Below are 25,628 nucleotides of genomic sequence, written 5' to 3'. Positions count from 1 at the left end.
GGCGCCCAGGCCGACAGAGGGCCCGACGGGCAGGCGGAGGGTTGTTCCCACCCTGAGCCCAGGACGGAGCGGGTTTGAGCCCAGAGGGGTCCGTGTGCGGCCAGGGGGCTGACAGGACCCCCGGATGGTCCTCCTATGCCCTGAGGGAGACGTGTCCTTGTCCTCTCCAGAGCTCTCCATGACCCAGCCGCTGGGAGAAGAGAGCTGGGGGTCAGGCTAGTGCTCCCCGCAATACGCCCTCTTCCTCACCACGAAGCAGACGGTGTCTTGTGCTGGCGTCTGAGCAGAGGGCAGTAGACCCCCGCCTGCAGCCCAACCCGGCGCCTCTGGGCCCAGGACGGGCCGCGGAGGGGTGCCCTGTGAGCAGGCGTCGGCCTAGGAGCACCGCGTGGCAGACGGGGCCGTGCCGGCGGCAGGGACCTCTCCTCTCAGAGGCGCCCCGAGAGGCAGGCTGCACAGGAGGGCCAGGCCTGGTTTCAGCTCAGCCTTCATCTCAGAGCGTGGTCCAGAGACGGACTCTGCTTGAGGCTCGGCTGCCGCATGAGCCACGGGAAGCTCCCAACTTCCTTTCGTACTCTGGGGAGCCCCAGGGCCGCCATGGGGTGGGGGCATCCTCTCACCAGGCCCGGGGCCGTGCCCTGGGCAGGCCACAGCCCTTCAAGCCTCTGTCCCCCTCCGTTCACGGCAGCTCTGGACGGCTGGGGTCAGCTCTCGCACAGCAGGTTGGAAGCGTGCAGGGGCTCCGTGCAAGGGTACAGGCCAGCTGGGGACGGCCAGCCGCTCACAGATGGGCACTCAGCGATCACGTGCTGGCCTTGACCTGGGGAGCACACTCTTCTGGGCGTTGTGGGGTGACTGCGTGGTGTCCCGAGGGGCCATGACTCAGGCCTCAGGAGTTCCCAGGAGTGGGGCGCTCTCCGCCCACGATTGCTTCCCATGGCCTGTGCGACGCCCCAGGGACTACACTCCCCAGGAGGTTAAAGCAGGGTGTTCTCCTCCTGGATCGAGTGCCCCCCTCTGCAGGGGGCAGGTCCACCCTGTTCCAGAGACCCCGTAACCCCCATGGAGCCCCCCGTGCCGTGTGACGCAGACAGAGGCCTTCATCCTGCTGGTGACCGTGTTAGGGTGCCGGCCTAGGCGGCGCCTCGCAGGTGTGTGGACGCCGTCCCTGGCCTTGGAGCGTCGGTGAGCACGACCCCTTTCTGGAAGCCATAGCTCTACTGAGTTTCGGGCAGTCGCTTCCTCTGTCTTCCCCTTTCCCAGGTGACCGAGCCACCAACCAGCCTTCCTGGGTCACGATTTGAATAAAGAACAGACGCCCTAAAGAGTAGAAATGCAGGGCCCGCTTGTTGGCCAGACTCGGCCCCCAGCGTCCAGCGCCAACCTCCCACAAGCCCATCCACTGCAGCCCCCAGGCCGGCACCTAGCGACCTGGCCCCTTGCGGACGCCCCGGGGGCCTCGCCAGCCTCCGTGGTGCTCACCTTCTCCGACTCGCTCCCTGTGCGCCTGTAACCTTCCAAACCACAATTTCAGAATCTATTAAAAGAAACATAAAATCCCCAATTGCTTAGAACTCTCAGCATTTAAAAATATGACTTACTGTTATTACAGCTGAGCCCCTCACCCGGCCTGCGTGGGCACCGGTGGGCGCGCTGCGCTCCCGGCTCGTAATCGGGGAGAGTGGTGGTGTAATTTTAAGGGGATGGTAAATAAAACCTCTGGGTTTGACACCATTTCTTGTGTTGGTTTTCAAATATTAGTCTCAGTCTCGGTTTCTGTTCTTATGGAAAGGATGTTACGATTTATAGACGCATCCGTGCCCGCGTTTGTGATCCAGAAGAGGGAAAAGCGCGTTTATACAGCTAATTTGTCGGTTTGCCTAGCTTCGGAAGTACTCTGGGACCCGTCCCTGAAACGCCGTCCCCTGGAGTGGAGCACGGTGGTTTCAGGAGGAGACGCCAGGCAGGTATACGGCTCTCCACGCCGAGCCAAGAAAAGCTCCACGTCAGAACTGTCGGTGGAAGAGAGACCCAGAACGGCTGTACTTTCTCTGCCAACTGACCTGAGCCTGCGGCAGCGGCACAGGGAAGGCCAGAGCTCCCGGCACTGCCCGCGGCCCATGCTGGAGGAACCGCTCACCGCCCCTGGAGGGGGCTTCCGAGCCCTGCTGTGGGTGCTGCTATGTCCTGCCTTTGCCTGATCTCCGCTGAGAAGCTTCCTCCAAAAACCACATCCACTTCCCAGGGGTCTGGGATAAAGGGCCCATTAATGTGCTGCCTGAGCCCCCACCTGCGGGCAGGGCAGTGGCAGGGAGATGGCGTCCGATCGCAGCCCCGCCAGCCCGCCTCCGCCACCTGCCCTGTCGCCTCCTCCACCCTGGCCCCCCGGGGGGCGGATCGGGCCACTCAGCCAGGCTCTGCCTCCCCAGGTAGCCTGCAAGCCCCACGAGGGCCATACGGTGCCCCATGCCCTCCCGCTGACCCTGTGCGTTGGCGCTGCTCGCAGGCGGGGGTCAGAGGGCACAGGGACAGACCGTTGTGTGTCTCGGAATGCTTTCCTGACCCCTTCAACGGTGGTTGGTACCATGTGTGTCATCCCTTAAGGACCAGGGGGCGCTGCCCAGAGAGGCTCCTTCCCTACAAGGAGCCAGCTGCCTTCCCCGGGAGCCGACGTCCGGGGGGGGGGGTTCCTTGGTGTTCTCAGCAAACAAGGAAACACCGTTGGGGTAAAGGACATGACTTGGAAGGAAGCGACGAGGCCTTGCCTTGTCATTTCTGAGAACTTAGGATCTATCCCCACGGCCTGCCGCTGGCGGCAGCTTGAGGACGGCATCCCGGTCCCCAGACGCTAACGTCTGCTCTCTAACTTGTTTTTCAGCACATGCTGGCGGATGCGGAGGTGTCGTCCCAGGAGGGCTGCATCCAAAAGGTAGGAGAGCTGGTTCCACGCCTCTCCCTCGCCGTGGCCCGCGTGCGACCCCCAGCTCGTGTGCGCGCAGCCGGGTCCGTGGGGCCACCTGCCGCTTGTGGGCGATGCGTCGTGTGTCGGAAGGCAAGCGCGGGACAGGGGTTCCGGGGACGGTAGGACGGTTGTGGTCTGCGCGGTGTGGGCAGGCAGTGGGGCCCTGGCTCCTGAGAACCAGGAGAGCCGCCCCCGTGGGAATGCTCAGGCCGCGCAGACACAGAAGTAAATAAACACGGGTCACGTTGGTGTGACCACCTCCACTGGATGCTCAGTGGAAGAAAACAGACGGGGAAAGAGCACAATCGGCTGCGAATCGCACAAAGCCTGTGCTGTCCGCAGCCTCCAAAGAGGGCCCGGGCGGGGCGTCGGAAGGATCAGGTGAAAGGAAAGGCGTCCACGCGGGGAAGCGTCTCCTGCGCTCTCGGGGTTCCCCGGGTGGCAGACGTTAGCTCGGCAAGATGCAGAGAGTAAACTGGCCCAGAAAAACACCAAGAAACCCAGAAGCCATTCATCAGACAGGGCTCAGGGCCCACCCAGTCTGGGTCACCCCCGCACACACGCAAACACAGGACACACGCACTCACACCCAGCGCGGTAGCCAACCCACACTTCTGCGTGTTCCAGTAGAATGAGGACGGCGGTCTCTCTCGTCACGCTGCCCTCAAAACACCACCCAGGAGAGGCGGGGTGGGCCCGCCGAGGGTGCCCAGGCCTGGGGTTGTCCCGCTGTCTGCATTGCGGGATGTGTGTTTACAGGGACGGTCGGCCTCTGCTGGGGGGAGCCCGAGGTGCGTCGCAAAGGGACGCCCAATGTCCCAGGTGTCCCCGTGCCCGGCTTGATGGTCTGAGCTGAGGACTCTGGGCTCAGCTTCCATAAGGGGGTGGGGGAGACCTGACCCTTCTCACCAGGTCCAACCCCACAAATACTGATTTTGCAGAAAACCCTGTGAAGGGAGGCATTTTCTGACCCTGCAGTGACTTCCCGAAGGAGCTCTGGCAGGGGTGATCTTGGAGCCGATTCTCGCCTATAACCCAGGGTCTGTGTCCGTCCGGAGGGTGGCCTGAGGTCTGTCTTCCTTGAAACACGACATCCCTCCCAACAGCCCCCATTCCCTCTTTCTGCCTCTGGGAACAAGCTCGGATTTCCCTAAAAGGTGAAAGGTAGCAAAAGATTGTAAAGAGCTTTCCCGTGTTTCAAAGAACTGAAGTCTTTCCTGTCCCCCGAAAAAAGCCCTGCAGTTGGGTCCAGGGTCTTGACCTCCAGAGAGAACACGAAATCCTCTTCTCTTACCACCAGCAAGCAGCAGGTGGCACAGCGGGCTTGCCCCGGCAGTGGCGTGGACTGGCGGGAGCTTAGAGGGGACGCATTCATGGGGGATGGGTGGTAGCCTGTCCGGGGTGCGCACCAGGGTCGAGGCAGAAGGCCGAAAGGTCAAGTCTAAATGTGAAGATGGTGAGGAGGCCAGGGCTGGATGCTTCTGAGCCAGGACGCGATTTTCCCCGGGAGAACCCCCGCCGGCATGGCCCCTCTGCTCCTGGAGCACCACGGCTTTTCCTTTCCTAAACCATCAGCCCATCGGGCCCGGGCTGACCTGGTTGGAGGGCTTTCCTGAGAGCTGCTCAGGGACGGGTGGAAGGTGCCACGCACACAGCGCCGGTCACACTGCCTGGCCCAGGCACCCCCTCGAACACAGGGCCTTGGAAGGCCCGGTGGAGGGCTCTGAGGTGCCCTCTGTGCCCAGAATCCCAACTGACCTGACGCTCACAGCAGCCGGACATGCAGGGGGCCTGGGCACCGGAGCAAAGGGGACCCCGGTGGCTGTCCATTTGGAACGAGGCCTCCTGACTCCCTGCCCAGCCCCTCTGCCTCCTATCACTCCGCAGGTCCCTGCTGTGTTGGGGGGGGGGGTGGCTGCTGCCGGGAAGGGGGCTCTGCCCAGCTCCCCACATACACCCTTCCCCACATGAAGGAGCTGCCTCACAACATCCATTGTCCCCTGAAATCGGGGATTTTTCTGGCCTCGTGCTGAACTTGGACACTCTCAGCATTTGGGCCATTCAAGTGTGACGGGGTGGGTGCCCAGGGTCAGGCTGGTGGGAGGGTCAAAACCTGACCCTGGGGCTTAGCTCTGGACCCACCTGGGTGGGTTCCACGCCCAGACCATCCGGGAGGGAGAGAGGGAGGGAGACAGGAATGGAAACGCCGAACAGGTTCAAGCACGGAGGCTGGAAAATGAGCACACGTCCCTTTACCTTCCCTCCGAGAAGCGGGTCTCGCCTCATGGATCACGGTGGTCCTCAGAGCCGTGCACATCTACGGGCACACGCGCTGTTTCCGGCGAGGACCACACGTGCCTCGGCACTGTTTTAAGGACACGTGGAGTCAATTCCTTGGCAAGAGGAGCTAGACCCCATTTATGAGTTTTGTGGTTTGGGAGTTTTACATCTGGTTGGACGTGGCCTCTCCGCCCCCACACGTTTGGGAGCCTTAAAACACTGTGTGCCCGAGGCGGGGGGACTCGGGTAGGTCCGCGAACATCTCCAGCTCCAGTATCCCCTTGCCAGGGTGATGGTGCTTCCTCACGGATGGTGACTGACACAGCCAGTGGCTGGACGCAGGGACAGAAAAACAGATACTTTGTGGGGCCCCCCGGCGGTAAATTCCGAGCATTAGAGAGCTAGGCTGCTGGACCCGCCACGGAATCCCTCTGTCCGGCTTTGCACAGAAGCTCAGGCCCAGGGAGGCAGGGCGCGCCCACGCTCCCGCGGAGGCGGGATTCGTACCTGGGGTTACCGAGCCGGCGGGGCGGGGCTCCCGTGTGAGTGACAGCGGCCGCCGCGGTCCGTGAGCCCAGCCAGGCTCGGCCCCGCCCCTCGGGCCCCGGGACCCCCTGGCTGCCGCAGCCACAGCGGTGCCCCTCGGAGGGCTCGCCCGCATCCCCGTCCCGCGTCGCGCAGGCCCTGACTTCCTCCCGCGGCCCCGCGGCCTCTCCATCCCCTGCGTCCGGCTTCTTCCGCCGCGCGCCAGGCCAGGCCGCGGCCCCGCTTTGGTGCTGAGGAGCCTCGGGGCCCGCGCTCGCCGCCGCCTCCCCTCCTGCGCCCGCCCGGGGTGCGCCCTGGGCGCGGAGCCCGCGCTGCCCACGAAGTCGCTGGGACTGCGGCCTCCCGGTCGTGCTGCGTCGCCTCTCCCGGCCCCGGGCGCCTGGACCTCTGGGACTGTTCCCTCCAGTGGACTCTATTTCGCCTGTTTACTTAGAGGGAAAGCCCGGGGCTCCCGCAGAGCAAACATCTGCGGGAGATAATCTAGCGAGTTGTCCATCCATCACTCGGGTCGCCCGGCTCCCTGGAGAGCCCGCGGGGGCCTGTAATAAAAAGACCCAGCGAAGAGGCTTTGGGGGCGAATAAAGAGCCGTGTTAAGGGCCCGCTGAAAATGGATGGAAGACATTATTGAGGCTCAATGGCCGTCTTATCAAAATCCGATAGGATAGACATTTGGCAAAAGGCTTAAATTTATTCTTTGACTTTCTGGAGGGCTTGAATTTATCCGTTAACAAGAGTGTAGTCCACCCGGGGAGATGGTATCAGCTAAAAGAATTTTGATTTAATCTCTGGTGATATGAAAAGGGGACACGCTAGCCCCGGCCGCCTTCCCTTTGTCCCACTTTATCTTGTTTTCTTTGACCATCTCGAGAAGGAAGGACGTGTTAATACGGTACAACTGGGGGGAAAGGCAAACAAAAGGAAGTGACCTTTTCCTTTTTTTATTTTTATTTTTCCTTCTCCTCCCCTCCTCTGTCTGCCCCCAGCCGGCCAAAAATCAGGAATTTGCATCGGTAGAACCAGGACCAGAAGAAGAAAGGTGCCACCTGGCCGGCGCTCTGGGGGCCGGGGGGCGGCGGGCGGCGCGGAGTGCGCGAGGGGTGCCTGGGGAGTCGGGGTCCAAAGGAAAGAAAGCTAATGAAGTCCGGTGCTGGAAGAGGGAGCCCGATGGCTCCATAAATCTCCCTCCCATCATTACGTGCAAAATGCTACAGGTCATAAAAGCCATCTGATAGCCCAGGCTGGCACTGTCCACACAGGGTGATTGATTGATAATTATTATAATTTGTGAAATGATTATTTGGATGTTAGGACCGCGGTCTGCACCGCTGGCTGTTGTGTGCGTGTGCTCCACGGCCTGCCCACCCCTCACCCGCTCCGGGAGATGCCTCTGCTCTCCGGGATCCCTCCTGGGAGGTAGGGAGGCTGGGGGCTGGGCTCTGGCCAGGGAGTCCAGGAAGACAGCTCTTCAAGTGACAAGAAGGCAGGAGTGGAGACCACAGGCAGCTGCTAAGTGTGTTTTGTGCTCGCACACCCCAAGGTGTAAGCGTGCTGCTGCTGGGCCGTGGAAACTCTGCCCAGAGACCCAGAGCCAGGTCCCACCATGCGTGTGCTGCTACGTCCTGGGGTCTGGGGCTCTGGCGTGCTCTGGAGGTGTCTGGGGGCCCCGGGGAGGGTGGTGGAGAGACAAGGGATGTGGCTCTGCACCTCTTAAGAAGGGGAGGTCTGAAAATGCAGAAGCCCCCCCCCCCGCAAAAAGTGCTGGTGGGCGCACGTGGGGTGCCCCTGGTCTCCGTCGGCGGGAAGCCTTGCTGGGTCCTTCTCACGCTTTGCCTGAGCCAGCGAGGATGGCCTTAGCAGTCCTTTCCTTTCCTCTTCCGCTCCCAGCCAGCAACCCTCGGGAGCCACCAGCACCCCGTAACTCACCCGCATTTTACCTGCAAAGACGCCGTCTTACCCCCCCAATCACATGGGAGACCCCAGCACTCAGAATCCTGCAACCACAATTAATAATTTGCATGTGGGATCGGTTATGTCTTTATGAAATCAAAGTGTGTTTAGCTGCCACGGAGACAGCCCTGAGTTGGTTTTGATAATCTGGGGCTGAATAGACTTGCTCGGACGCAGTCAGCCCGGACAAAAGGCTGGGCACTGGCTGAAAGCCCTCTGACGGCTCGTCTCCCTCTCCTTTGTTCGGGGGCTGCTGATAAAAGAGCCAGGAGTCCATTAATTCAGTGAATGAACATATAGTAAAGTCAGTGCCTCTTGAGAACAATACTGTTGAGGTCAGCTTCGGTCGCCATGGAAACTAAGTACTCCTAAGAAGTTTGAATCCCTGATTTTGCTGAATCAAAGGCTGCAAAGCGAGAGGTGTAGGGGCCGCGACCAGAATGCCAGAGAGCGCCGCCTCCGCGCTCCCCTTCCCGAGGAGGTGCCGGCCTCAGCCCGGGCCTCCTCGAGTCCGGCTTCCGGCCTCCCTTCCTGCCCCTCCCGGAGGCCTCTGGTTGCACCACTGCCACGCTTATCTGAGGAGGCGGCTTAGGTGTGATTTCGGTGGCTCAGTTCCCCGCGGACGGAAAGGCTCGGCCCGCTCGAGGGTGGACTCTGACCTCTGGCCACCTTGAAGCACCTGAACTTGTCCCTGGGCGGGGGGGTGGCGGGCAGGGGCCCCTTCCCGCTCTGATAAGGGTGATTAATGGGTCCACAGTGGCGGCTGTGGTGAGCTTGGGGCAGCTGCAGGCCGGGGGGAAGGACGTTAGAAACCTCACCTTTTTGCGGTTTCGGGCCCGTAGACTGTGGATTCCATTTTCCCTGCCTCATCCCGAGGGTCCCCAAAACCAGCTGAAAGGCTCAGATTCCCCAGGTGAGGTGCGGGCTTTGTCACCTGCCCGCCCCGGGGGGGGGGTGTCGGGAAGGCCTGGGCCCAGGGGCGGGGGGAGCAGTGGCCCCCAGAGGGCCGTGGAGGGCGCGCTGCTCTCCCAGAACGGCCCGAGCCCGAGAGCCACACCCGGGGGCCGGGCAGACAGTTTAGTTTCGTCTCTCTTTTGCACCTGAGAAAGCAAAGAGCAAGCTTTTCTCTCTCCGAACACCCGAGAATCAGCCTCCGAAAGGCTGCTGGGCTGTGGCTTGGGGTCCCGGAGGAGGGACAGCAGAAGCCCCCTCGGGGTCCACCAGCAGCCGTGGGCAGGGCTGAGAGAGCAGGTGACCCTCTCTGGGGCCAGGCCCTCCCCCCCAGCCACCCAGCTGACACTTTGTGCCCAAACTTAAATCTCGAAGGCAGAGAAAACATCATCAGTTTCATAGGACAGACTCAGAAACGGGAAATACACCTTCCCCCGAAGGTAAACAAAGGAATCTCTCCTTTTGGCGGGAGACCCGGGGAGGCTGGGCAGGTCCAGGGCCACTCCCAACCCACCCCAACCCTCTAAACCTGGCTCTTGTCCTTGAGCTTGGCCTCCTGCATTTCCGGCTTCTTGTCTGCAAGCTGGAGAGACAGTCCGTCTCCAGCGCCCGACCTGGCCCGAGGCGTCCAGCTGGATAACAAGACGGCGGTCGGGCACAGCTCTGGGCACAGCTCTGGGCACCGGGTCCTGCTCCGTGGAGGCTGGGGGTGCGGCTTCTGCGGTCTGAGTGGGGACGGGGGTCAGGGGGAGCCTTGAAGGACGCTGGCCATGAACAGAGTGTGTCGGGGGCCTCCGGGGACAGCTGCAGCGGGTCAGAGCGCAGAGGCCTGGGGGTGTCCATGGCAGGGTCCTCCAGGAGACCGCGCGGAAGCTCGGGGCGTCCGAGGCGGTGCTCAGGGGAGGGGTGCTGGGCCGACCGTCTGGAGCAGGACGCTCTCGCACCGGGTAATGAAGCGGATTTATTATCTACATTACGGCTTTATGGGAGGCAGATGGCGGTGTCGATAAACTCCGTAATCTTCAGGTGGGTGCAGAAGTGAGTTAATTAAATTGTGCCTCACTGTTGGGAGAGAAAAATGTATCCGCTCGAAGGCCTGTGTGGCGTCTTCTGCTCTAAACGCACAGACACACCCTCCGCAAAGTCGGCGTCACTGGCGTGGGGCGGCTGCCGTCGAGGAGAAGCCCTGCCCTGTCCCTTCATGGGACCACTCTGGGTGCGAGCAGACTTCTGGTTTTCCACAGAGATACCCGGGTGGCCATCCCTCCCGGGGCAAAAGCGGCGAGAGATGCCGTGAGCACTTGCGACCCCTCTCTCCGTCCGGCCCCTTCTCTCTCACGCCGAACACCCCAGGCATGAGGAAGGCCTGGCTCCCGAGTCCCCTCAGATGCCGTTTGCTGGGGAGGTCGCGGGGCCAGGCGACGTGGGTGTCCCTCGCGGAGGTCGGAAGTCCCCCTCCCTTCCAGGCACAGGCCTGTGGGAGGCCTTGGGGAAGCCTCTCGACCTGATATAGGACGACAGGGCCCATGAGTTGGGGGGGGGGTCTCTGTGGCCTGCCCAGGGGTGGAAGCCGGGGGAGGTTGTGTCCCAGGCACCCCACCGGCGAGGCCACCTGCCATCCAAGCACGTGGGCGTCTGCACCGGCTGTGTAGAGGGGACGGACCCCCAGCGTCCTGGCTAGCCGGTTCACCGTCCTCTCCGAGTGACAGGCCTGGCTTCCTGTGTTGGCGTGGGCGTGGGCGTGGTGCTCGACGGGGGGCCACGCCGGCCTCCACAGAACCTCTGGCCTCCCCCTGCCTCCCAGAGCAGCTTCGAGGCTTGTGCTGCTGTGGGGCTGACCGTGCGCTGAGCCCTGGGGGAGGGCACGGGGCGGGGGAGCGTGAGCGGGAAGGAGAGAGGGCAGGGCGGGGCTGACCTTGTCCAGCTAGGGGTCCTCTGTCGCCCTCAGTCACCGTTAACCAGCTGCCCGGTGCCCGTCGGCTCGCTTGCCCGCCGTCACCCCAGACGGGTTCTCGTCCCCACTTTACTGAGTAGGAATCGAAGGCACAGGAGCGTAAGTCACTTGACCGGCCGCTCGAGTCAACGCAGAGGCCAGTTTCCAGCGTCCGCCCACGAGACCCTGGAGCGAGCGTCCCCGGCGACCGTGTCTAGCCCGTGCCCTGAGCAGTCCTCCGCTCTGCTCCCAGAGCCTGCGCCCGTCAGAGTCCAGTGGCGCGAGGCTGCGGCCGCGGCCGAGCCCAGGGAGAGCAGACGCAGAGCGGGCGGCGCGCCCTGTAAGGAGGCGGGTCACGGGGCTCTTGCCGCCATGATGTGACAAACTGTCCCCAAACTCGGGGGCTCAAGGCGGTCCTCGCCGGTTCTCACGTACACGCGTGACGGTGGCCGGCGCAGGCTGGGCGTGGCCGGCGTGGTTTGCTCACGTCGGTCGGCGTTCTTACACCGTGGGCTGCACGGGGCGTGCGGCTGTCACCGTGACGGCCAAAGGAGAGGGGGCACCGCCACAGCCCGCAGCACGGGGCGGGAGGAGGAGCCCGTCCTGGCAGGGGTGTGGGCCCACGGCAGAGGGCACGGAGGAGAGACCCCAGTGCATTCTGCTATGGTGGGCTTCCTGGAGGAGGTGGCACCGGAGCTGACCCATGACCAGTTCCTTGGTGCCAGCTAACGTGGGCAGAGTCCCTTCAGGGGTGCAGATAGAGAACGAGGCGGACACACAGGAAAAGATGGGCACGCCTCGCTGGCACAGGCCCCTGCCTCCCCGGCTTCTGCGGCCTCTTGGACACACACAGCACTGAGGGGCGACCCCCTTTCCCCGGAAGGGCTCTGATCCATGATCCAGAGCCGCGAGGGGAAAGCGGTGTCTGGCCACCTTCAGGGTTGTCCCAGGTCCCTTTGCTGGGAGGGACTCAGGAGACCCTGTAGGATGGCAGAGGGTAAACCACCGCAAACCAGCCCTGGGCCCCAAAAGAGGCATTTGGACAACCTCCTGCTGAATGGAGGGCTTCACTGTCCGGCCTCGTGAAGAGCCATAAGTCGGTGGGACCAAGGGACAGGAGCAGATCTGAGAAGGCCGCGTTCTGTGTGACCCCAGCTCCACCACGTTCCGGAGAAGACAAAGCCACAGAGATGGTGAAGAGATTCGTGGTTCCCAGGGGTGGGGAGAGGGGGCAAGCCCGTGGGGCAGGGAGATCGGGGGTCAGGAGAGCTGTTCCGTGAGGTCCCACGGCAGCGTCCACACAACCCCGGCAGCGTCCGCACGACCCTCACATTTATCCGGACCCACAGAAAGCACAGCCGGGCCCCACCACAAAGCCTGACGTTCCTCACGGGAGCTACTTGCTGACGGTCACAACCGGCCCATCCATTGTAAGAAATGACCGCGCGACCGTACGACGTCCATCACGGGGACGCCGGGGGCGTGGAGATGGGCACGCCGGACCTGATGTCCACTTTCCTAGGAAACTGAAACGCTTAGTTTTTCAAGAACAGTTTTCGGAAAAGTGGCGAGTCACACGCATACACGTCTTCTGTGAAGCGTCACATGTGCCTAAGGGCGGGCGCGGGGGAGGAGGCTGCCCGGGAGTCAGCGGAAGCGGGAACGTCACGCTTCGCTGTGACATGACGTCTCACGTTTCATCAAGTGAACCCCACACGGGGTGTTTTGCTTGTGAAATTCGCTGGCGTCCGGGAGCTTACCCCGGGCCTGGCCCGTGGCAACGCCAGATGGCGAAGGTCACCACCGCCGTGGTGGGTGGTGACGGCCGGATGTGGGCACTGTTCCCGTCTGCTTGTCCATAAGCCCCCGTGGTCAGGATCCCCCGTCCTCAGCCTCTGCCTTCTGGGACCGTGTTTCGTTGGATGAACCGCCCGGCCCATGGGCCTCTCTGGACCCGCAGCCACTGGCCAGCGCGACAGCCCCCAGCTCTCTCTGCCCTCCAACACTGTGGCCAGAATGTTTGGGAGATCCAGCAATTACCATAGGCAGAGCCATCCTGCGAGTCACGTGAGGCGTGCGGGAGAAACTCAGCCGTGAGCTGTTTCTTTGGGCTTCTGGGTTTCAGTCTGACCTTGTCACGTACACACGTGCCGGCAGTGACGGACACCAAGTCTGTTCCGGTGCTGGAGATACAAACTGGATTCCTCGAGGTCTCTGTTCGCCCCGCGTCCCCGTCCTCCCAAGACCCCAGTCACCTGTGGCGAGGGGCCTCGGCAGCCCATGTTCTTGGGGTCCTGGCCCCTGGGGGCCACCCCTCTGCACAGTTCCAAATCAGACACGGCTCTTCGTGGTGGGGCACGCTTCCAGGAGCCTCTCGTACGGTTTGCTCTGCCCACTTCGGGCGGAAGTGACCCCACCTTGCCGTGCTGGCTGGGCCGTGTCTCGGCAGGTGGGTGATTCGAAGCAGTCATTTCTCGGGGCCATTTTTCCTTTTTATCCCCTGTTATATACGGGGGAGGTTGTGAGGATAACAAATTGGCTTTGGCCGGGAAGAGTGGGATTCTTAATTTAACAGATTCAGGGTGAGTGCACTGTTTTCTTACTTAATAATATTTCCTTCTTTGAATAACACCCTGCTTCAGCCCCGGCCTCTCTGTATGCTAACGGGATTCATCATTCCGCCTGACACCCCCTTCCATCAGCCAAGGCCGTGTGGGCGAACGGTTTCTTCTTACCCAGATAACAAGATGTTTCTCCACTACTCTGTTGATAAATTAAGTAATAAAAGGCAAGACTTATTATTTTCTATTGGAACCTTGCCTCTGTTATTCCTGAGCAATGGCCAAGACTCAGAGCATTAGCCGCGGAAGTGTTTGCATTGCCGGGGACGGAAAATTATCACATAAAGAGGGTCTGATGTGGTGTTCATCACGGATCAGCCGAGAGGAAGGAGCGACTCACAAACAAACAAAAATAACCATAAAAGTGCTCTTCCCCAGCCCCCGCACCGGGCGGGACGGGGACGGGCAAGCGGGTGCCCGTTCAGAGGGGACTTGAGGGTGTCCTGCCCGCCGCGGGCAGGCGGGCCCTTCCGGAGCCTCCCTGGCCCGAGGCTCTGGCTTACCAAGGCCCCGAAAGGGCAGATAATTATCAGAAGAGATTCTGAAGCATGGGCACCCCAGAGAGAAGCAGGAATAAAGTGAGGAGGAGGAATTTTGAATAGATTTCCTCCCTTTGTATTTCTGTTTCGGACGAGAAATGCAGAGGCAGGAGAGAAGGGGAACCTGTGAGGTAGAGAAAAACATGGAATTAGCCTCCAGGAAGGTCTGGCTTGGCGGGGGCTGTCCTGGGTCGGGAAGGACGGAGAGCTGGGGGGCGAGGGGCTCCTTTGTCCCGTGTCTGCCCATGTGCCGTCCTCCGGGAGGGAGAACTAGCCGGCGGGGAGGCCTGTGTCTGTGTCTGTCCCCGCTCGCCCACCCAGGAGGAGGGGCAAGGCCCTCAGAGACGGGACGGTGTCGGGTTTATAGGACAGCTCCCGGGCCCGGGGCGCTACGGTGGCGTCTTTCTGTGTGTGGCGTCAGGTTGTGCTGTGGCCGGGACACGGCAAAGCAGACGCCACCTCCGCGCGCTCACCGCTGGGCTCCGCGCCGGCCGAGGCGACGGGTGTGGGCCACATCTGGAGCGCACTGGCTGACTCCGGACAGCCCCGGGGAACAGGTTCTCTTTCCCTGGGGTTCAGACGGCTGTCCTCGCCCACCCGAGGTCGCGTAGGCAGCGGCAACCTTGGCCCCTGCAGAATGCTCCCAAACCCAGACTCTGAAACGAGGCTCTGCCCCGGGGGGCCCAGCCAGGCGTTTTCACCCCTGGGATCGTCCACTTCCCCGCTGTCTGAGTGGGAAGTGCGTGTTCCCCAGAAGCAGGTGCTAATTCAGGGACGTCCCCCGGGCTGGTGCCCGTTTCCTCTCCCGGCCGGTGTCAGCGCCGCGCACGCTGTTTCCCATCCCTCCTCCCACTAGTGTAACAAACGCCCAGCACCCCGGCCACCTTATTAAACACCCAGGATTCTTCATAATCACCGTTTGGCCCCTGAAGTGTCACTGTGATATCCCTCAAGGCCCTCCCCGCTCGGGTTTCCCAGCCTCCTCCCCGTCACTCCCTCCTCGGAGGCCCCCCACCAACGATGCCCGACAAGGAGAGCTCTCGCCTCCCCGCGCCTCCCGCCTGGCCCCACGGCTGCCACCTCGCTCTCGGGGGGACCTCTCTGCCCTGCCGGCAGGACGACATGGCCTCAGGCGTGCGCACCTGGCAAAGGCCCCTGCCCTGCCGCCCCACCGGGAGCACCTCCAGAGCTGTTCTGGTTCCTGCGGCTTTGGCGGCCAGACCCTCAGACTCAGCTTCAGGGACATTTGGGGTTTGCTCAGCTAACCCCACAGGTTCTTTTTGTTCAGCTGCCACGGAACTGCTAAGCAGCCACCATGAAGTGTCCTTGGCACTTTCTAAGGGCTTGGGGGTGGAAGATCTTCTGAGAAGGCAAAAGGTTGTCCAAGGCTTGCTTTATCCGCTTTCGTCATCTGTGCAGTGGAGGTGATCATAGCTCTTGCCTCAAAGTTGTGGCGAGCGAGGACCTGAGATGCTGAGCCCAAAGCCCACCTGAAATAGCGTCTGGTGCGTGCTTATGGCCCAGAGGAAAAAGCAAGGTGGGGAGGTGGTGATGCTGATGGTGGTGGTGGTGGTGGTGATGCTGATGGTGGTGGTGGTGCTGACAATGATGGTGAGCCTCTGAGGTCCCACTCAGACACAGTTATTACATGGGGGAGAGGCCAGGAGAGGACACCCACAAGGGATCAGAAGACGCCAGACACTCCGGTTTTACCATCAATTGGTGTGACCCGGGGAGGGTCACTTAACCTCTCAGGACCTTGGTTTCCGGCCCGGCCACCCAGGGCAGACACTCTGTACCCCACTCGAGTTTCTGGTCTGGGAGGAGCCCAGAGATAAGGCCAGGAGCCGGGCACTGGCGGGCACTCACAAACACGAGCCAGCGCTAGAAGAAAAAACAACAGGAAGAGACGGAAAGGAAAGTCATAAACGTCCCTCACACACTGGCCCTCCGAGATGACCTCTCACACAGAGAAGCGGGCCTTGGGGAGTTAATAAGAAATACAGGACTTCCTGCAAGATAGCAGGTGAATTGTGAGCCGTGAATTACTTTTTTCCTTTGAAAAATGATGTAGTCGGGTCAAAATATTTTTGCATTTCAAACACTTGAGTTCCTTTGTCCTTGGGGCTGACATGACTCAGTTTCCACGCAGCCTCACAATGCGGGGAAACATCTTTTAACTGCCAGACGGCCCTCCCGATAAGCCCGCCAGTTCATAATGTGCGTTCAGAAAGCCGTAGTGGTGAGAAAGCACAGGCCTTTGCGAAGTCTATTTACACAGGAGCCTTTTCACCCCCTGGGTAAACAGGCCGAGCACAGGCGGTCGAGCCCCGGGCCGGGTGAGGCCCGCACTCCGCACCAGCCGGGCTCCCGGGCAGGCCTGCCTGGGCGCCCCTCCACCGACAGCCGGGGACTCAGGCCTGCGACAGCACGGCCAGCCCCGTGGACGGGGCGTTTCCTTCAAAGCCAGTGTCACCCTCCCAGGACCCGGTCCAGAAATGTCCCCCGGGGGGCTGGGCTGCAGCCTGTTTGGCATCCTTGGCCAAAGGGGGCCTGTCCTGCAGCCATCCTGGGCCAGGAGGCAGCTGGACGGGAAGGGCCAGTGCAAGAGAGCCCGCTGTCTCCTTCCCTTCCCTTTCCGAGCCGCCTACCCCCCTGCCCCACAGCTGAATCGAAGGCCCCGCACTACAGGGTGTTTTCTGGGGGTAAGACTGAGCGTGGGGTCTGCCTGTGCAAGTGGCTGATGTTGCCTTGGGCGCTTACCCTTGCTGCGAAAGACTGGCACAGAGAGGTTAGGTAACCTACCAGAGTCACACAGCTGGGAGAGGTAGAGCCAGGGCCTGGAGATGGGTCATCTGGTTCTGTAATCCGAGGAGTAGGACGTGATGCCCTTCGACAAGTGTCCTTTTGCTCAATGAATGTGTGTTTGCTCCGAGGAGGCCCAGGGCTGCCCTCTTCCTCATAGATGCTCAGCGCCGTTCTGTTAGCATGGGGGAGTCTGGCTCAGCACTGCCAGGGACCCCCTCCCAGGGCATCCTGTGAGGCCCCCACGAGTGATGCCGGGGCGACAACAGTGGCCGAGATGGGGCGCTCAGGGAGGACTCGGCCACACTGCCGCCCAGCATTGCCGCGGACTGGAGGCACCCGTGCGCACCTGCACTGACCCACCGCATACTGTAGGTCGGGGGTGACGGGCTCCAAGCCGTAGCTGGGAACAGAGGGCCCACGGTGGGCCCGGCCACGGAAGGGGCTGCCTAAACCCAGAACTTTCTCTCGTGTGGTTCTGGGGGCTACACATTCAAGAGCAAGACCCCAGAAGATTCCGTGTCTGGAGAGGACCCTCTGCCCGGTTTACAGACGGTGGTCTCCTCGTGGTGGGAGGGAGAGACGGGCAGAGGAGGAATCCCTCTAGCGTCTTGTCTTACGAGGGTTCTGTTCCCTTCATGGGGGCCCCCCTCCCAGACCTCGTCTAAACCTCATCAGCTCCCAGAGGCCCCACCTCCAAACACCGTCACCCTGGGGGTTAGGGTCTCAACCCACGACCTGGGCGGCAGACAGAAACATTCAGTCTGTAACTCACCAAAGAGGCGATTAAAGCTCAAATACAGAGCCGTCGGCACGGGAGCGGCTGCAAGCAACCAGCAGGCGGGCAGACCTGGGCTGCGGGACAAGGACACAGGCGGGTGTCCCCAGGGCATCTCTGGGGCATTGGAGGAGCTCCCCAAGGCCTAGGGGAGCGAGACCTAGTGGGACCAGGCCCAGAGCATCGCAGGCAGAGGGCATGCGGCTGAGGCTCCGAGTGCAGGAGTGGGTGGGGAGGGGCACCGTGGAGGGGCTTGTGGGTCCTGTGTACCGGCCAGTCACTGGGTGCCCCGTGGGGAGCGGGGGTGTGGGAAGTCCAGGGCTGGGGCGAGGAGATGGCTGTATCAGGGGTACTCCGGAGAGAGAGGCTTCAGTCGATGGAAGACGAGGGGCCAGAGGACAGCTCCGGGGACCGGGGTGAGCCATCGGTCTCTGCAGGGGGAGCCCGGAGGAGGAAGTGGGCAGTGGGACAGGCAGAAATGGCCGCGTCAGCTCGGTACATCTTACTAGTGAAATGCCGCTTAGACAGATGTCCCAGAAGGGCATCGGGTAGGGGATGGATGTGGATTCACAAGCTCGGGAGCCGCTGGTGCCAGGCCCAAGCCCGAGCAGCTCCGGGGACTGAGACCGGTCGGGTGGAGAGGCGGGAGGGCGGTGGGACCGTGGCGTGGGCGGGCGTGGAAGGGGGCAGGCGGGCAGCGGGGACGGCAGGCCTCTCTGTGAGGGGCACATGGTGACCTGGGGTTCAGGGGACCCGTCTGGGTCTTCCGGGAAGCGGGGAGGGGTGACGCTGACGGAGGCCCTTCCCGAGGCCCAGAGCATGTACTGTGGGGTCCATCCTGGGAGGCCGAGGCTGGGGGCTGTGGGAGGTTATGGAGTGCCGTCGGGCCAGCACAGTCCACGTGGCGGTCAGTCCCCAGTGTGGGCCTGGGACCCTCCCTCGCCCTGACGCCCTCACCACAGTGGGGACCCCCACCCTCCCACTGCGCCCACCGCCCAGGCAGCTGAGACCCTTCCTTCCCTCCGCAGTGTGCTCTGGGCCGTCCCCTCCGGCCTGGGCCTGGCTGCGCGGCCACTCTTGGCTCGAGGTCCCCGTTGTCTTGCGTCCACCGGGGAGGCCTGCGGCCCGGGTGCTGAGTCAGCGTGCTGCCCGAGGCCCCAGTCGTCATAAACGCGTATTTAATAAGCGCTTTCCCCGCGCCGCTCCAGAAGCTCGGGAATGGGCTTTGCCCTTCAGCTGGTAATGAGAAGTTAGTAAAAGTGGGATTTTGTGCAACGCTGGCCCTCTGACATCTTAATCTTTATTAAAGAGACAGAAACTTGCACGGAACGGGCAGGCCTGCCCGGCACAGCCGGACGCCGGGGGAGCCAGCGGGAAGAGGCCGGGGGACGCCGCGGCCCTAATCCCCGCAGAACAATGCACGGGGGGCCTCCCGGCCGGCTCACCTCGGCGGACGCGCTCCTGGTCCCTCCCGGAGCCGGCGAGAAGCTGCGGGCACGTGCGGCGGGGGCGGTGGGGGCCGCAGGCCCTGGGGACGCGTCTTCTCCTCCGGTCTCCTTTCTCACGGAGGTGAGATTCACAAACGTACAATTAACCGAGTTCACGGGAACAGCTCGGAGCCGTTCGTGCCTCTGGGCTGCTGGGCAGACGCCCCTCCGCCCGGCCCCACGGGGCCCCTGACCGCCCGCGGCCACTCCGTGCCAGCCCCAGGCGGCTGCCGTCCCGCGCGTTCTGTCTGCGGCTTCGCCTCCCCGGGCAGCTCCACAGGTGGACCCCTGGCACGTGGCCTCTGGGGTCTGGGTGTCCGGGCCGCCTTCCAGGCTCCAGCATTCCGCGGCACCTGTCAGGGCCTCTCCCCAGCCCGCCGTGGGGACCTGCCCCCATGCCTTCCCCCGGTCGTCCACCGGTGCCCACTGGAACCCTTGCTACCTTCTGATCTGGCAAGCAGCTCTGCCGTGAACGTGTTCATGGGAGCCCCTGCTTGCGGCTCTCCAGGACAGACGCCCAGCTGCGGCCCTGCTGGGTCCTAAGGTGACACTGACTCTAACTTTCTGAGAGGCCGTCAGACTGTTCCCCCGGCGGGCTGTTCCCCCCGGCAGGCTGTTCCCCCACCGTCAGACCATCCCCTCCCCCGGCGGCCTGTTCTCCCCAGCAGACTGCTCCCCCCGACAACTGCCCAGTGTCGCCTCCCCAGGTGTCTGTGCTCTTTTGACTCAGAATTGCTCAAAAACAAGAGTGGGCTTCAGAGACCGGCCAAAGGGTTGGCCCCCACTGGCCCCTGGGGGACCCGAGCTTCTGTTCCTCCTACAAACGGGGGTAGAGCAGGTCACCACCCATCCATCAGTGGGGAGTGGGCATGGAGGCAGAGACCCAGCATGAAGGACCTTGACATTGGTTCTTGGCTAAGCCGGAAGTGAACGTCCCTATAAGGAGGCCAGACTGGTCTTAGGTCCCGTTTAGGCTAGGGCTGGGATTGGCCGCCGTTTACAGATGACGCGCGTGTCCGCGAGTTGACTCACACTGACCTCAGGATTCGGCAAGCAGGTGTCCACCCTCCTTCCCGCCTGGGCCCGTGGCCCTCAGACTGACAGACTGTGGCTCCCGTTTGCACACGTGTGTGAACACACAGGGACCAGACCCTGGGGGTACGCGCAGCTGCCCCCATAAGCACCCGACCCCCAGCACGGGCCACGCGACCCTGCTGTGGACACAGACCCAGCCCCTCGGGGAGCACCGGGTGGGCGTGTGCATGTGTGTGTGTCGTCCACTCACCACGGAGGGAAGAAGAGCAGAGCCTTTGTCAGTCTCCGAGCAATTAAGATAATTAAAAATAAAGCGTATTGGGTAAACATGCTCTCGACTGTGACCCCCTTAATTAGTGGGCTACGGGGAGACGCTACAGCAGTGGCGAGATAATGAACACACACGTTCACAAGCGACTGTCAGACGGGCTATGGGGACAGGGGTCCGGGCTGTGCGGGGCAGGCCGTGGAGGTGAGGGGGCCCTGCCGGAGACACGTGCGGCACAAGGCTGGTGCTGAGCGGTGGGCAGGCACTGTGGCCCCCCCTCCCTGGGCAGGTCCCAGAAAGCACAGGTCAGCTCAGGGCACAGAAAACTCCATGGTCGTCCTCAGAAACCATGCCTCCGGGGCACTTACCTGGCTGGTGACAACTGGGACACCAGCGGCCGAGCTGGGCCCCTCACCCCCACCCGAGTCCACTGGGGTTGCTGGGATAGCCTAATATCCCTAGAATGTTAGAGGGGCAGGGCCATCAGCGATGACCTGGACCTGCCCCTCCAACCTGCCCCCCGTGCCTCTAGCGGACGGGAGATGGGGCACAGGCTCTGCTGTCCACACCGGCCAAACCCGCTGCTCTGTTGACCTCTCGATTTCAAGGCAGAGAACAGAAGACCCCGGTACAGGTTTCAGGTGGGGTTTGGGATAAGCAAAAGGGAAGGGAGAAGCTTCTCCTAGGACTCGAGAAGGTCAAGGCTGACCTTCAGACTGGAGCAGGTAAGGCAGCGGCAGGCCCGGATGGTCAGGCCAGGGGAGGCTATGGTGTGGCCTTAGTGCCGGCCCCCAGGGAGCAGGGAGCTAGGGCGGAGGTCGGGGAGGGCAGGGGAAGCAGTCCTAGTTTCTCAGGCCCTGGCAGGGCCCCCAGGGCCACGTGGGGACCTGCAGGTCTGGAGTCAGAATTAATAAGGCCTATCCCCTTACATCGGGTTCCCGCGGAAGGAACAGTAAGTCGCAGAGGTTGCCCACCCCACAACAGCGAAACAGAGCCCCGGGGTCAGGGCCGGGGGCCTTCCTGAATCCGCCGACCCCAGCCAGGTCTCTGGGGTCGCTCGTGGCCAGCAGAGTCCCTGGTGGCTGCCTGGCTACTCAGGGAAGGCCCTTCTCTTCCTGGCGGAGCCCCCAGGGGTCTCTCGTTGCAGAGAAAAGTGACAAAGGGAAGTTTGGGGTAAAGAATTCACTCCAAAGTTGCTGCTGACCAGCTCCAGGCCTGGTCCCAGGGGATACTGAAGGCTCAGCTCAGAACTGCCCCAGGGCCTGGTGACCAAGCCGGCAGATTACAGGGGACGCCTGTCTCGGCCTGCACAGAGCTGGGCTTTGCCTCTCAACTCTGGTTCTGGGCCAAGGCCGGGCTGCACCCCAAGGTCAGCTGGAGGTAGACCCAAGAGGCAGGACAGGCCAAGGACAACTCTGGCTTCACCTTGGCCAGGGTCAGCCCATCTCTGCCCCTCGGGCACAAGAGGCCACCATGGCCACCATCCCTCGGGAGCCCCAGGGCACCAGTGTCCCCTTCTCTCCTCTGCTTCCCTGGATCCACCCAGACCCCCACTCTCTCAGACCTCTCCAAAGCCAAGCCACCTTCAGCTGCCCGTGCTGCAGTTGAGGATCCTCTTCCGGCGCCTGGCCCCACCCCTGCACAACAAGACAAACCCTCCCAGTGCCATTGGCACCCCTGCTTGTGGGTTTGCTTTTTCAGGGGAACAGCTGTCTGACCAGGGGCTACCCACGCTGGGGCACAGTGCCCCTATGGTTTGCAGGAGGCTGGCACATTCTGGAAGCTCCCAGAAGCTTCTGCAGATGGTCAGAGCCCAGGAAGTGCTTAAACCCAGGGGGCTCTGGCCGTCACCTTCATTCAGGGTGAATCCTACCAGGCCTGAGAGCTTGAGTCCCCAGATGCTGTTGTCACCCTGTGTGTGCCCTGCTCGGGCAGCCAGGCCGGAGGCAGGAGCAAGAGGTCCCTTCTGCAGAGGTGGGGGCTCCACTGGGCGGGCCTGGATGTGTTCTTGCTCGCAGTTGTCAGGACACAGAGGAATGGACGCCAGGGCAAGTGGAGCGAGTGGCGAGGCCGGTTCCTCTGGCCCAGGCTGCTGGTCTCCCGCTGCTCCGCACGTCCCGATCTGGCCCTCAGGGTCTGGCAGGGCACTGGGCTTGGGGCCAGTTCCCAGGACACCCCACGTCCTGGGGCTCAGCTCCCTGTGGCCGGCGACACTCACGGTTCACCCTGCAACAGAGTGGGTTTACGACTGCAGACACGCTGGCGCCAAGTCCTCTGTTGGGCACGTGTTGAGGGAGACCCAGCGCTCCTGTTGTGAGGCCTGGATCTTTGGGAGTCCCCAAGTGGGACCCCTCGGCTGCTGCCTCAGTGCGGGGTGAGGGCTGGCGTTCCGGGGCTGGAACAAGACCAAGGTTCCCTGCCCTGCGCCGACCCCCGAGGGCAAGGAATGGCAGTGGTCGTGGGAGAGATGCGGGTCTCCGGCTCCATCACCCCAGGCCCTCTGACCTTGGCTTGTCACCCCCAAAACCTCAGGGCTCCGCCACGAGAGGGGTCTCTCGCCTGCTGCACAGAAGCAACTGTGGTCCTGGGGCCGCGTCATCCTTGTGGGCTTGTGCCGAGGACTGAGCCGGACAGGGTCAGGGCCCACAGACCAGTCATGGCCCACAGACGTGGCGGGGGGCCGACGCCTGTGTCCCTCTGAGAGGACTGCGGTCTCTTGCTGACTGTGGGCCTTCCTGGGAAGAGCCTTGCACCCCCGCCATCTAGACTGAGTCCCAGGCAGGGCAGGGTCTTCCCGTACCCACGACTTCATCCACTGTTCCTTGACCATGCCTGCCACGAGGCCTGCATGGCCCACGTGGCCCTGCCCTTCCCGTCTAGGGGTTCATACGAACTCAGTTGACGTGGGGCTCACAGGTCCTGGGGGGCAAAGAAGGAACCCCCAGGCCGTCTGCGGGGGAGGGGGCAGGGGTGCAGAAGCTTTGCACAGTGGGCAGGACCTAAGAGGCAGAGCAGTAAGCGATCAGTGATTGTCCCAGAGAGGACATTCCTAAACTGAAGCAGAATGTGCAAAGGCCCAGGGGCACGGAATAACATGGGGAACAGCATTGACAAAGCCGTGGGTCGTGGGGCACCCGGTGGCTCTGTCGTTTGAGCCTCTGACTCTTAGTTTCGGCTCAGGTTGTGGGTGGTTTCAGGATCGTGGGACTGAGCCCTGCGTCGGGCTCTGTACTCAGCACCGAGTCTGCTTGGGGTTCTCTCTCCCGTCCCTCCCCTGCCCTCTCTTTCTAAAATGGATAAATGAATCTGAGAGAGAGAGGAAGAGAGGAAGGAAGGAAGCTGGTCAGTTCGTTACTGTGGGTCCTTTGCATGGCTGGGGTGTGGCTAGGGCCTGGCTGGAGTTTCTGGGGTGCATCAGGGCATCCGAGTGTCCGTGAAGGACTCTCCGCCGGAGCCTGGGTGGCGAGCCGGCCGCGGGGGTGGAGAGGGCACCCGTCTGGGAACGCTGGGGACGCTCGCTGTTCTGGCCGCGTGGGACCACATAGACTGGCAGAGTCCAGCCACAGCAGGACCCCCTAACTGGGGATCTGTTCCTTCCATGAGAAAGGAGCAGCTCACAGCAAAGGGATAGAATGTCCCGAATCGTCAACAGTCACGTTTTGCATTATCGCATGTGCTTTGCCGCTTTGTTCAAATCCCCCAAGACAAACGAAGACTCCGATACAATTTTGGGAAAAGATGAGGGACTGAGAAGCTGTGGACACTGGCCCACCCCCTTCCTTTGGGCTACAGCTCCCCCTCTGCAGCCCCGGGGAGTGGGGCAGGGACGCACTCCCCCGAGCCCGGATGTGAAGGGAGGAGCCGCCTGGCACCCGCACTGCGTGGGGCCGGGGCTGCCAGGAGCACGACCAGGGCCTGCGAGGGAGGGGACGCCTTTAGAATGGGAAGGTGAAGCAAGCCCCTCCCAGAAGCGGAAAGAGGTCCCAGAGCTGGACAGGGGTGGGTGAGACGGCTCCACCCGTCCCAACCCACGTCCCTCCCACCCAAACCCCAATTTCTCAGAACATGTGTGGGGCCCCCTGGGGGCCAGAGGCCTGCGTCCCGGGGCCCCAGAGCCTGGAAGGACCAAGGACCAAGGCCACGGTGCCGTGGCGAGTGAAGGTGCCACGTCTGTACACGGTGCCCGAGCGCCGGCCCGTGGTGGGGCGTGGGGGGCGAGGAGAGAGCCCCTGAAGGTGAGCCCGCCACTGCAGCCTCCGAATAATGACTCGGGACCCGAACCTTTAACTAATTGAGCACATTAAATAAAAAGTCCCTGAAAAAGAAAGGGAAAGAAAGACTCACACAAGACACTTTTCAAAGCTTCTCTAATAAAAAGTGTGCCGGGGATTTGAGCGTAATGGCTATCCTCGCTTGCCAAAACCTGGCTCCCTGGCAGGTAACTTTCATCAGGCACATCTGAAATGGTACCTAAATGAATTAGCAATAAAACGGACTTACACCGAGCAGTGGGGACCTCCATTAATCCCGGGTTAATCACTAAAGAGGTGCCATTCACTTTTCTTAAGAAGTCACATTTTTCTCCCCTTGCTGGCGACCAGATTTCATAAAGTAACATATTTCTAATGAAAGGTCTCTGCTTGAATTAAACCCTGAAGCTTTATGCAGATTTCGCGTTTGATTACTGCTGGCATGGGCTCTTAGCCGCTGCGGAAGGAAGGCTCTCCTCTGAAAAGGCGCAGCGTGCAGTTCATAATATTCTTTGAAATAAAATAGTGCACTTGTGCTTAGTGGCTTTAATCAGCCCTGACTTTTGATAGTCAAACAATAGCTAATTACAGTCACACCTGCCTCGCAGGCCCTGTCACAGTGGCTCCTGCCGGAGAGAGGCCTTGTCTCCGAGCTGCGTGATTATTACAGAGTCTGCACAAAGTAGCGAGACTGACACCCGGCAAGTTCGGTGGCCATTACGAAGGCCTTGTTTTGCTGCCGCAGCCCCGGCTTTCCCGTTACGTGCTTCTCCTTTGTGTTTTTAGGGGCCTGGGGGGCGGGGAGGGCCGGGAGCGAAAAGGCACATCGCGGCCTGGGTCCCCGGTCCTCGGGAAGCCGGCCGCCGGGCCCACGGGCGGGACGCCGTGGGTCTGCCCCTCGTGGCCTGGGCTGGAAACCGGTGCTCGGAGGGCTGGGAACCCCAAGGGAGGCGAAGTCCGAGCTGGGGGGCCCCGTGAGCGGCAGCTCGGCAGCTCGGCGGCCCGGCCGGGTCCTCGGCGGGAGGAGCGTCGTCTCAAAGGAGACGGGCTGCGGTGCGTGGGGAGCGGGAGAGCCGCCCGGCGGAAGTCCTAAATTACTATCTCGTTTACGTCTTTCTTTCCTTGTTAATTTTGCCTGGCAAATGAGCCCGAGTCTTCCAGAACCCAGCCAAGGGACTCACATCAGCCTGTCGGCCGAGGGCTTGACGGGTCTGGTAACAGGTTC

General features: G+C 62.1%; 1 protein-coding gene across 7 annotated transcripts in view; it reads left to right on the top strand.

Annotated features, from left to right (window-relative positions):
- PRDM16 (PR/SET domain 16) overlaps positions 1–25,628 on the top strand; it is a 298,034-nt gene that overhangs the window by 142,206 nt on the left and 130,200 nt on the right. For all 7 annotated transcript variants that reach the window (XM_032303586.1, XM_032303585.1, XM_032303588.1 and 4 more), the window contains exon 3: positions 2,879–2,929. In XM_032303586.1, the coding sequence (XP_032159477.1) occupies positions 2,879–2,929 (51 nt within the window). The remainder of the gene's footprint in view (positions 1–2,878; positions 2,930–25,628) is intronic.

Source organism: Mustela erminea, chromosome 10 (genome assembly GCF_009829155.1).
Source record: "Mustela erminea isolate mMusErm1 chromosome 10, mMusErm1.Pri, whole genome shotgun sequence".
NCBI lineage: Eukaryota > Metazoa > Chordata > Mammalia > Carnivora > Mustelidae > Mustela > Mustela erminea.
Note: the sequence above shows the minus strand (reverse complement) of the source record. Positions and strands in the feature narration are given on the sequence as shown.